Source organism: Mangifera indica, chromosome 2 (assembly GCF_011075055.1).
Source record: "Mangifera indica cultivar Alphonso chromosome 2, CATAS_Mindica_2.1, whole genome shotgun sequence".
NCBI lineage: Eukaryota > Viridiplantae > Streptophyta > Magnoliopsida > Sapindales > Anacardiaceae > Mangifera > Mangifera indica.
This window is the reverse complement of record NC_058138.1, coordinates 14,154,897-14,167,133: the sequence shown is the minus strand read 5'-3', so window position 1 is coordinate 14,167,133 and position 12,237 is coordinate 14,154,897. Positions and strand designations below refer to the sequence as shown.

At 35.5% G+C, this 12,237-nt stretch overlaps 1 protein-coding gene across 1 annotated transcript; it reads right to left on the bottom strand.

The window, feature by feature from the left end:
- Positions 1 to 1,198: 1,198 nt before the first annotated feature.
- On the bottom strand, positions 1,199 to 11,380 carry LOC123209781 (DDT domain-containing protein PTM). The gene is made up of 9 exons (XM_044627920.1): positions 9,447 to 11,380; positions 8,720 to 9,334; positions 7,085 to 8,222; positions 6,299 to 6,584; positions 6,066 to 6,190; positions 4,118 to 4,581; positions 3,608 to 3,636; positions 2,222 to 2,851; positions 1,199 to 2,093 (listed from the first exon to the last, which is right to left on the bottom strand). The coding sequence occupies exons 1-9, from the start codon at positions 10,916 to 10,918 to the stop codon at positions 1,411 to 1,413; spliced, it is 5,442 nt and encodes a 1,813-aa protein (XP_044483855.1). The 5' UTR covers positions 10,919 to 11,380; the 3' UTR covers positions 1,199 to 1,410.
- Positions 11,381 to 12,237: the final 857 nt, after the last annotated feature.

Sequence of the window (12,237 nt, the reverse complement as noted above, 5' to 3'; positions counted from 1 at the left end):
AGAATAATGCCAGTGATTTTGGTTAATAGAAGCAAATTTTTTCTTAATCTGAACCTTACCAGTCTATAACTGAGTTCCTGTCCAGGTTAGTAGAGACCTGTCACATCCTATCAAGACAAAAAATGAAATGGGATAAGCTGAGAACCAAAGCATACACAGTAGAAATAAAAATCAAATACAGGAATATAGGTGCCACGTTTGGCTCGAGGCTGGCTAGCCGACAGATCCAATTTTATCCTAACCTACTTTGAAAATTCAGTTACTAGAGATAATATTTAAATTGAAAAAACAGTTGAAAAAATGTTTGTGTAACTGGTTGGAAAGACAGGTCTACTTTTTTCCAGCTCCACCAGTGAAGGCCTACAGATCATCATTATCCTTTAAGCTTCAAATGCGATGGTCTGAATGGGATGGCATGAATATGCCAAAGAACAGGGACAAAGTATTAAATGCAAAGCAGAATACCTTTTCACTGCAAGACTCATCAGGCAATCAAGATGGCTGCCTAAGACTGAGGAAGAACAGCTTTATCACCAAGAGAGATGTTCTGTGATGTTGAACAATTATATGCATACTTGATATTGTATTCCACAAACAACAGAAATGCAACAAAGTTGCTTCGGCCATGTCAATAGAAAATTATCAGCTAAAAGTGTTATAGCGCTATGCATAAAATGTACTCGGCATACAGTTTAAATTCCAAAAACCATGAATAACAAATTAAATTTCTACAAAATGAAAAAGAAAATTAGCCAAAGACACCATCCAAGAAACTAACAAAGATGAATATTACATTATTTTCTTGAATTTAAGGCATTGAAGTTTCCAAATCAAGGTGCAAAAGCCACTGGCCTTTCCAACCCAGTGACCCAGTGGCCTTTCACTCCTCATGTCCTGCTGCTCCATACCTCCCCAATTGCACAAAAAGGTGGAGCTGAAAACCCAGATATCAGGGGAGGCTCCAAAATAAAAAAGAAAAAGTAAAATGATCACCACCAATATGGCTATAAAAAACATATATATGACAATCCTACTTGACAAGAAGCAATAATTATTTTAATATAATAATATGTCAGCTGACCTGTCAAGAACGTCCAATTCCTCTCCAGATATGCTTCCCCGGCGCATATACTCTCTTTGCATATTTTCATACTGTTAAACTGATGTAAAAGTGTAGGAATGTTAAAAGTCACAAGGATTTATGGTCACAAATTAGATCTTATTTTTCAGTTGTAAATGAATCATTCCAGTGTGCTCCTAAAAATTCTGCCAGGATTTAAACAATATTAGGAAGATTTACATGTACCTCTAGCCATTCAAATCATTCTAGCCTTACAAATCACTCTAGCCTCTACAGTAGGGGCAGTCTTGCTACACCAAATTAAATGATAACACTGAATCTAATCTACACTATTTTTTTCTCCTTTCCTCTGATGTCAAATATATCTCTGAATGTAACTCCTTCAAGTCCAAATGGGTTCCATCCATGGGAGAATTTAAGATGGGTGGAGTCTTCACCGAACCATTTATTTCCTCATGCCGTAACAATGCTGATTCAATATCCATTAGATCCAGATCAACCTTGCAGGAAGAAGGCTCTGCCTGATCATAAGTCACAGTGTTATCATGTGCTGCTCTGACAGTATTTTCTTCTAACATAACATTCTCATTGGATAATAGTAAACCTGCTTTAAAATCCACGTTAGAAACATCAACTGAATAGGCATTCAACTCTGTACTGTCAAATGCATGATCTTTTTCTCCTTCAGACCTAGATACCAACACACTACCACACAATTCCTCTTCCTTATGAAAGCACTGATCAACTGGAACTGAGCCTTGAAGATCTTCAATAGAGTGAGACTGTTTGTCATATATCACCTCAGTCTCAGCTAGGACAGGCTCACATACATGCTCACAACATTCCATCTCATTACTAATTTGTTCCTCAACCAGTTGCAAACCATCACTTCCTATCGGTAACTTACAAGGACAAGAAGGAGGAGTCCTCATTAGGCACACATGGCATCTAAATCCAATAAGCTTATTGATGTTCTCTGCATTAACTCCAAAAGCATCCCCATGATACCACTCTGCATAATTAGAAGAACCAGTGCAAAGGAATATTATAAAAAAATTAAAAAGAAAATTAGTAAATCTATAGACAGTGCTACAGAAAACAGTCAAGTAGTTAGCAACAAAGAGACAAATGATTATTTACCTCCACAAATTTCACAAGTAATAAAGTTTGATGTAGATGTATATCCAGCTTCACAACAAAGACAGCAATTGGGTTTATCAAGGACATCAGTTAAATTTTCAGAAGAATCATAATAATTTTTCTTCCTAAATTGCATCACTCGTTCATCATCAAGCTTTCTAGATAACCGGAGACCGTTGAGCCAGTAACTGTAATAGGCCTGTGTTCTGTGCTTCCGCCAAAAAGGGTCCTTCTTTGGTTTTCTGGATATCTTCTTTTTAGTTTTCAGTTTCCCTTTCTTACGCCCTACACGCTTCTTGCTTGGTACTGACACAAATTTAATTTTTCTAGTAGAACGTCGCAATGGTACAGAAGTAATTTGTTTATCATTTTTTGATCGTAAAGGTCTCCTGCCAACTGGTTTTTTATGGCCCTTCAGTTGCACTGACTTGCCTTCTGTGGTTGCCCTTTTACTTTTCTGAGACTGAACTTTCACGCTTTTGGTGTTTACTCTTCCCTTTTTTGTGCCAGTTTTTGCGGTTATTTTGCCACGTTTCATTAACGTTCCATCTTGGCATTGGTAGCATGTATATGTACATTCCGCTGCAACTGTCCCAGCAAATTTTCTGATATGTCTCTTATGAAAGAATCCTGACATACAGATCATAATAATCCAACATCAAACATAACATGAAGAAAGAAGTCATGCAAGTGATCAGGACAAGGTGAAAACACTGTAAACTGCTAAGCACTGAGCAATAGAAGGAGAATTTTCAATTAATTTAATGCAATCATATTTTGCATTCTGTCACAGGACAGAAAATCGGAACTACAAACCACCAAAAAAAAAAAAAGTTGCGATGGCAATCTTAAGAGCAAGCATATCCATATTCATGAAAGTAATGTGATATGTTTTTAAATAACACTTGCACCAGAACTTTATTCCAGCTGTTTCAAATAACACCTTATCTTTTGGTAGTTGGCTTCCATCAATACTACCTAAATCAACTTTGATTAAATATCAATATCAGAGAACTTTTGGCCTCCTCTCAATATTATCAAATCCATCAACACCATCATTACATCTTTCTAGAGTCAAAAAGTCAGGTAAAGATCCTACTTGCTCATTTAACATGGCCATCAAAATTTCCTGAATGCTAACTATGACTTCATCCAATCTCCTAAGCAAAGCACTTCAAAGAAACAAATTTACAATATATAAACAGGATTAAGGTACATACAGAAATCATTAGATAAAAGAAAAAGAGTGCCCATACACACAAGAAAGATGGCAAGAATCTTTTTCCTCCACAAAATGAATACCATGGACTATAAACAACCCAGTTTTGACTATGCAAAATATTTTATTAGAGCAAAATAGTACTATTTCGTAACTTAGACACTTACCTTTGCAAAACTGGCAGCTAACCGCTTCCCTGCCAAATTAGGGGGGAAAAAAGGACAAACACACAAGAAACTAAGTCAATATAGAGAAAGAGAATTTTATTAATCAGACAAAGAAGAGAGATAGGGAAGGTTAAGTATGACTGGAGAGAAAAGGGCTTTGGGCAAGAAGATTTTTGTAATTCACTGGGGATACAATAAAATATACATGAGATTATCCTTAAATGATACCTTAAAGAGAAAATACGCAGTCACATTACTGGCTAATATCAAGGCCACATACAAGTACAACACAGCTATTATACTACTCTTAAGGCAATGACCAGCATTTAAAAATTATTTAAATGTTGTCATTACTTTTTTCTTCACGAATGCAATGAGTGATACTCACTCTAATATAACTGCAGCATCTCACTTTCTTTTTTCTATTTTCATTTTTTAGTAACTAAAAGATGTATCCTGGTACAACTAACTTGAATAAATAATAAAGGCACTGTAATAATAGCTTAAAACCTGATTAAGACATCTTTGTTGCAGTGCCTGCACTGATGATACTCAGATTTTTCAGCTTTTGAAAAGAGATATGAAAACCCTCTTTGTCTAAAAGACTTCTTTGTGGCTCTATCAGTCTCCACAAGTTTCCCAGGTTTCAGCTTAGCTGACTTACGGGCTATTCTTCTTTCTTCAAAACCTTTCAAAAGATGCAAGGGTACATAAGATTCCTTCAGCCAATATCTCTTCCTTCCACTAGATGATTCTTCAACCATTGTTCCATGTTTCACTACAATGTCAGGAACATTTCTCCTCTTGCCAAAATCAATAAGGTATTTTATCCCTTCCCCTTCTTTCATGCACTTCCTTCGGATAGTAGCCTTCTTGAACAGCCTACTTGATTTTTTAAATTCTTTGTCCATTGCACAGAGAGGATGTGTGTTTTCAATGTCATCCCATCGGATGTGCAAATCAAATTCTCTAACCTTCATATAGGATACAGATTAGCAGAGAGCAAAAGTAAAATAAAAACAAATACTAACAAACAAAACCTTTAACTTCCGGGGGTAAGCCCATGATCCCATCAGTTCCGATACCCTATACATGTACTAATTTACACTTTTTCCCCATACTCATGAAATTCTCCAACCTCGCTTTACAAAGCTGAGTTCAAAACTAGAACTCTTGTTAAACCCTGCAATGTTTGGGAAGCAATGAACATCGGCCTTTGGCCATGTAGGTGCCCATGAGAACACTTGAACTACAAACCTTGCGGGAGTAAACCACAGGTCTAATGGTTCAGCTAACCCCTCAGCAGCATTAACTTATATCTTATTATGAAATCATATCTATTCAATTACTATAAAATACATCACATGTAAACATTCATATGAACCTTTTACAGTAAATCCATAATACATATATGTAATGATTTATGAGACGATTTTTTTTAAAGGGAAAAAAATTATTTTAAGCTCTCTTACATATATATATATATATGTATATATATATATATATAGAAGCAAACTTGAGCTTTATTAACCATGCACAATCTAGCTTAAGCCAATCTAAAACTCTTAAGTATTTTATCTATGCTGGACTCAGACAGTCAAGTGTTTGTCTTAGCTTGTTAGCATCCCTGTCCCAAGTTCTTTTAACTGAGATCAATTTCCTATTAGACCAGGGGGATCTATTATCACTTGAAGATTTCTAATCAATTCAAGTACATTTAAATGGAGAATTATTTATTCACTTTAAGAAGCATGAGTGTTAAGGGGGATCTATTATCACTTGAAGATTTCTAGTCAGTTCTAGTATATTTAAATGGAGAATTATTTATTCACTTTAAGAAGCATGAGTGTTAAGGGGGATCTATTATCACTTGAAGATTTCTAATCAATTCTAGTAAATTTAAATGGAGAATTATTTATTCACTTTAAGAAGCATGAGTGTTAAGTAATATTGCATGTTTGAATTATTTATTCACTGTTAGCACAGCGCATTGCCTCTTTCTTTCTAGAACTTTGTATTCTCTACCATTTCATTTGTTTGAAAAGAGACTTGCTAAAGAAAAAACCAAAACAACAGTAAGAGACTCCCTAAATAAAAAGAAAAACTTGAAAAGAGATGAAATCTATCTGAAAATAAAACCAACATATCCCAAACCATGCGGTCCAAATGGAAAACCAGACAAATCAGTAAAAAAGGTTACGGTTGGGAGAAAATAGTTTACTATTCACTTAAATTTTATTCACTGCCTAGGCTATATGCATGGGGAATGAATGCAAAGGCACCTTTCCTAGTCCTGCTCCCAATAAACCCTAAACAGGGAGTCCAAATCTAAGATGCTAGAGCCCAAGAAAGAACACCAACAGATGATTTCCATGCTCAAACACCAAGATGAAGAATATCACCACTGGAAATAAGGATTAAAGAGGAGAAGAAAAAGAATTATTCTGGGTGATCATACCTGGACTGCAAGCTGTTCAACTGTGGTTGAGGACTCCACCGCAGCTCTCCAGGCAACATTTCTGCTTCTTTTTGAAAAATCTGAACTCTCGGGGTACAATATGCCCGGTATTTTGGCACACCCAGCTGCAGAATGTTAAACTTCAAACAAATTCAGAATATTTATTCAGTTGACTAAAGTGCAAGCAGCACCATGTCAGGCTAAATACGTGATGAAGAAGAAGAATTGCAGACCTTGTCTAGCAGCCTTGGAAACAAGGGAGTGAGGCAAGACCTTCCAATTGAAAAGCTGACAAGAAACCCTGCCTCCTCTCCACCAACATAAGCTCAATCCCCCAGAGCCATTTGACGAAGGGTTACCCTCAGAATCCAAGAATCTAGACTTTTTTCTGCCAATTCCATGCTTTGAGGTTCGCGATGAAGCAAGCACAATATGAGAAGCCGAACCCAACGTAGCAAAAGAATCCACATGTTTCAACCACTCTGCAGATAGTGCAAGATGATGCAAATTTGACTCTAACTGAACAAGGCCACAACAACATGCACAAGAGTCAGAAAAAAATCCATATGATATGCCTGTCTACAGAACATAATTTCTACATATTAACTGATAAGAGTTAAACAACATTTTCAAGGAAAAACTGCTGTTTCCAATCAATTCAATCGTCTGAGCTAATGCCAGGAATTTGGGCAACCCAACTGAATAACAATCTGCTACCGAGCATAAATACTAAAAATATTATGTATTCATGATTAACCATTTATCCACTATCAATAGACTAATAATTGTAGACCAAACAGAAACAGAAATTTGACGAAATCCTAAGAAGGTATTACATTGGACCAGGTTGTCAAGTTTCACAGCAATTAATTTGCTTGTACTATATCAGCATGGCCATAGGTTAGCTCAGATTTAGGCTGATGCTCCCAAATCATAATGATTCAACAGCTATGTTGAACCCAATGAAATAATATCTAAAATCCTAAGTATCAAGTAAAAGATAAAGGAAAACTCATTACCATCAGAAGTAAAGGTTTAACAGAAGATAGATCAGCTGCCTTTAAAGCATTTTTACGCCAAAGTTTGGTATAATGAGGATTCAGCCAGGGACCTACTAAAAGCCCACGCAGCCGATCTTCAATAGAGAGAATATGACTTATGAGATCCACAAGATGCCCTTTCTTGCTCCTTTTTGATTGAAGGCCAGCCACCTCCCTTTTCAAACTTCCCACAAGATTACCACTATTCATGTTAAACAAGCAATCCATGTCCGCTGGAACTTTGCAAGAGAAGCACCACCCACATCTTTCTTTCTGTGCATCAACATTAAGATTTTGAATACTTGGCCAGCAAAATTTGTCTGATTTCTTCAAAATGGTCTTCATCTGTGTCGAAATTACCTCCTCCTCTGACTTTACAACCTCTTCTTTGATTTCATTTGATGACTTACGCATCAGCTCTTCCACTACAGACGAAGCTGTTTGAGCAAAACTATAGTGGTTCATGTAAGCAATTTCACATAGTACTTGTCTGTCCACTTTTCTGGTGTTTATCGCAGATGAAATATTGCCAGGAGATGCAATTTTCTGTCTAATATCTGAACCAGTAGATGTCAGGGAACTGTCTCCAAGAGGTGGTGACTTTCCAGGTATCCCAGACTGATTTGAGAATTCAGCAGCTCTTAGAGAGTATCTGGGCTCTTGTTTCTGAAAATTCTGAATGACTGAACTTAGTTGGGTGGTTTCAGCAGATCCGTCCGAACTTATATATGGCCTTTCCGCTGCAGTCACTGAATCCATTACATTCACTGATTTAGAAGCATCCGAGCCACAATGACCAGAATATCCACCATCAAAATTTTTTTTTGGCTTTCTACCATTGCTAATCTCACTCATAATTGCACAAGTTTCAGAAGATGCCAAAGGCATGCTAATATCAGGAGCTTCTGCCTTTGTATGCATGCTTGAATTTATATAGTTAAGGGAATCCTGAATACTATGCACTCCATTAAAGCCAATAGTAAAATCCCACTGCTTGAATATTGCACTTATTATTTCACCATAAAAGATCTCAGATGACTTCAGAACATCAATAACAACATTTAGATCATATCTGTGATAGAAATTGAAAGTGGATTCTGCCTCACATGAATCTGACCTGCGGGTTCGAAGACACATTAAACAAATGTAATTCTGAAGTAAGCACAAACACACAATTAAATATTGTACATCATAAAGAGAAAAATATTATAACAGAAACTAAATATACTCAAAACATTTAGGTAAAAGAAATTACGAAGTGCAAGATATACACAATAATTACAAAAGAAAGAATCTCCATATCAAAGGATTCCAAACACATATGACATTTTCTATTTATATCAAGATGGAAATTCAAGATCTAGACTCAAAACTCTTCCAACTAAACAAAGGGTATTTGGCTTTTCAATAAATATGGAATACACTTCAAATTAACAACTATGTCAGACAAAACAGACAATGGGTAAAAATGGGAGATGATGGACCATTTTTGTTTGCCCCACATGCAATTCTAGGCAAAAGGTAAGTTTGAAAGTTTTATCTTAACGATAACAAAGAAAATCTAATTCATTATACAGCCATATTAGTATCAACTTAAAAAAATAACCAACTTACACCAACAAGTAACCACAACTGCTATAAAATAACCGCCCATGAGGATCAACTCCCAACAATTCTGCTCCTCTAAGTGATCTGCGAGGTTTCATCCAAGGCTTATGTCTGTCCAGTGCACACTCAGGGCAAAACCAATCGCCCTCTGGCAAAAGATCACTGGCAACACCCACACACTTCGAATGATATGCAGCAGGACAACCATCACAGCACAACAAATTCCCATCCATCTTACAGAGACAACATTCATCACTATTCCAGTCATTAGCATCTTCAATTACCTCCTCTGTCAAGCAAGATCCAACAGACATATCCATCACAACCCTCCTCTTCTTGCCAAACTCATTGTTTATATTTCGATCAAACTCCAAGTCAGGCTCAGCCCCTGATGATCTTCTGCTAAGCTCAATTCTTATGGCTTCCACCTCAATCATATCATCACAAAGACACCGAAGCATCTCAACTTTTACAGACACTGGTTGTTTGTAATAGTCACTTTTAAATAGCTTCAAGCAAGTAAGATCAAAACTAGGTTTCACAACTGAATCATGAATGAGGAAGTATTCAACCATAAAAACAGGCCAAGTAATCAAATCCAGCAAATTCCAGTTAAGACTCCTACATCAAATAATCAGCAACAACAACATGAAGTGATGATAAAAGATTACTTAAACATCAAATTAAAATGACTTGAAGCAAGAGTGACAAGCATGCAAAAAATAATTAATACCTCAAGCACTTAGAAGCAGATTCAAAGCCTTCATTCGAAAGGTGCTCCAAATGCTTCCTCAGCATACGTAAAATCGAAACATGAATGCAATCAAATAACAAACTAGGGGAGCAGCATTTTAGTGCAGCCACAAAATCATCCAACTCAAAGGGGCTTAAAAATAATAGAGTACTAAATGATCTCAAACAAGAATAGATAGAAAAAACATCGAGTATAAGAATTCCATCTAAATCCAAATTCTGGGAAGAAGGGGGTAATTGCAACTTTGGAGGGAGAACTGCACGTTCATGAAACCTTTTGGCATCCACTGTAACTGGCAACCCCTCCATCATTGACACACCAGCAGTAGCAGATGACAATTCACTGAAATCACAAATTGTTGATGAGCTAAAAACATTGTTTTTGGCAGATCCTCTACGTGTACTTCTTCTCAACACCGGTTCAGTAGATGAATTCAAGTTATCTGTAACTCTTCTTCTTTTTCTTCTACCAGTCCCTTGTTTGTATGAACTTCCCATATCACCTTGGCACCCATCATTTTCAGTACTGGCAGGGGTCACAGACTCATCCTTCAACAGAACTCCATTACAACCATCTGCTGACCTAAAATCATCAATCGATCTACTGGTTTCCCTCCTAAGTCCACAAACCAATTCATAACTAAAATCTGGAGTCACATTAACTTCTTTTAACTCTTCACTGGCAAAACCCCCTTCTGCACTCTCCAATAAAATTGATTCCTTCACTTTCCCCACACAATCGCCATCACTATCATCTTCAACTTCACCATCAACACCCAAATTCAAATCAAAACCATACTCTTTCTTCTGAGTCTCCACAACCTCCAAACTCTCCTCAATCTCTCCATTCACATCCAAATTCAAATCAATACACCCGGTCTCTTTCTTCGCCAAACCCATGCTCTCCTCCAAGCCCTCATCACTCAAATTCAAATTAAACCCTTCACCACCATTTAACTTAAAATTAAACCCAGCATTCAAATCAAACCCAAGTCCATCTTTGATCTCAACATCTACAACCATATTCCCATTCTCAAACCCAAATTCCTTTTCAAGTTTCCCCTTAACTTCACAGTTCAAATTCAAATCGTCATTGTTTAAATTGAAATCACTATCGTTTAAATTCAAATCAACAAACCCATCATTTAAATCAACCTTCTCTAGGGTTTCATCACTCTTACCTGAGTCGCCACGCTTTCTCTCCACACGACGCCGCTTCTTCGGCTTCCGACCCACACGCGACGGCTTCACGTGCACCAACCCTTCTTCACTATCTTTAATCGTATGGTTCTCCAACAACGAAACCACCTCCTCGAAATCAAGCTCCTCCGAATCGCCATCCTCGTAGACGATCTCGAAGTATTTAGACGACTCATCGTAAGATTGAACGATGCCTGTGAAAACCCCAAATCCTTGGAACTCTTTCTTAAGAGTTCTGCCAATAAACTCCATCAAATTTAACTGCCGTTTTTCATGAAATTAAAAATAATAATAACAAGAAAAACCCTAGAAGGGTTCCGTACAAAAATGGGTCAAAAGGCAAGGCTAGGGAGTTACAGAAATGGGTTCAGTTTGATTCGTTTGACGTGCGAAGAATTGGTGAAGAAGTTTGGAACTTGAGCGTTGGCGAATGGCGACTCAAAACCTGTGAATTAATTTCTTTCTTTTTGACTGCCCTTTTTCTTTTTATTTCTTCTATGTAAGAAAAGGAATGGAATTTGAAATCCAAAAACAAAAGCATAAAAATATTTGAAAACAAAAACATACATAGTAGAAATATTTTTTAAAAGCATAATACCATTTTCAGGAGTGAATCATACTTGAGAGAGGAATTTTAGATTTTTTCTTTTTTTTGGATATTGAAATATTGAAAACCAACTATTTTGGAATCCGATTGAACATTGATACAGTGAAGAAGACGATCTAAATTGAGCATTGATATAATGGAAGAGACGATCTGGTTTAAACTTTGATCAAACCGTTTGATCGGTGATTATATCAATTTACTTTTTAAAATTAATATTTAAATTAATTTTATATAAGTTTTTAAGTCTTTTGTCTGGATCAACCGTTGGAATATTTTGATTTAATTTTAAAAATTATTTTCAAATGAACTGTAACCATTACTATTGGCGGGTAATAGTTTAACTGGTTGGACTAATCCGTGCAATTTGATTTTTAAAACAACGAAAAAAATATATGATGATAAATGTTTCTAATAATAAAAATATTGATAGTTTTCTAAATATAAATTACAAGTTTTTGCCAAATGTTTTATTCTATTTTTAGATAGTACAAAATAAAAATTAAGATGTCAAATACTCATGTAAAAAATACACTTGCAATCATATTAAACATGTTTCCAAATTGAAAATTAAAATACTATTATGTATATATATTTTTAATATATAAATATATATATTTATATGTCATTATATAATTTAATATTACTTTATCTTGAGTTTAAAATCACTCAATCATATGATATATCTATATATATACATTTATATACTCAAGATAAATATATATAATTTTAAAAAATAAATAAATAAATATAAATATATAAAACATGAGAAAAGATATTCCAAGTTGACTATAAGAGGGAAGTCCTCAGAAAGTTGAAAAGCCCACTACTAAAATCAGTACATTGGTTTTGGATTTTTCTTTTTCACTTAAATATTATATAATAAAATTTTACATACATATTTTTAATACATATTAAGTACATAGATAATATATTATTATATAATTAAATTATTTTAAATTAAAAA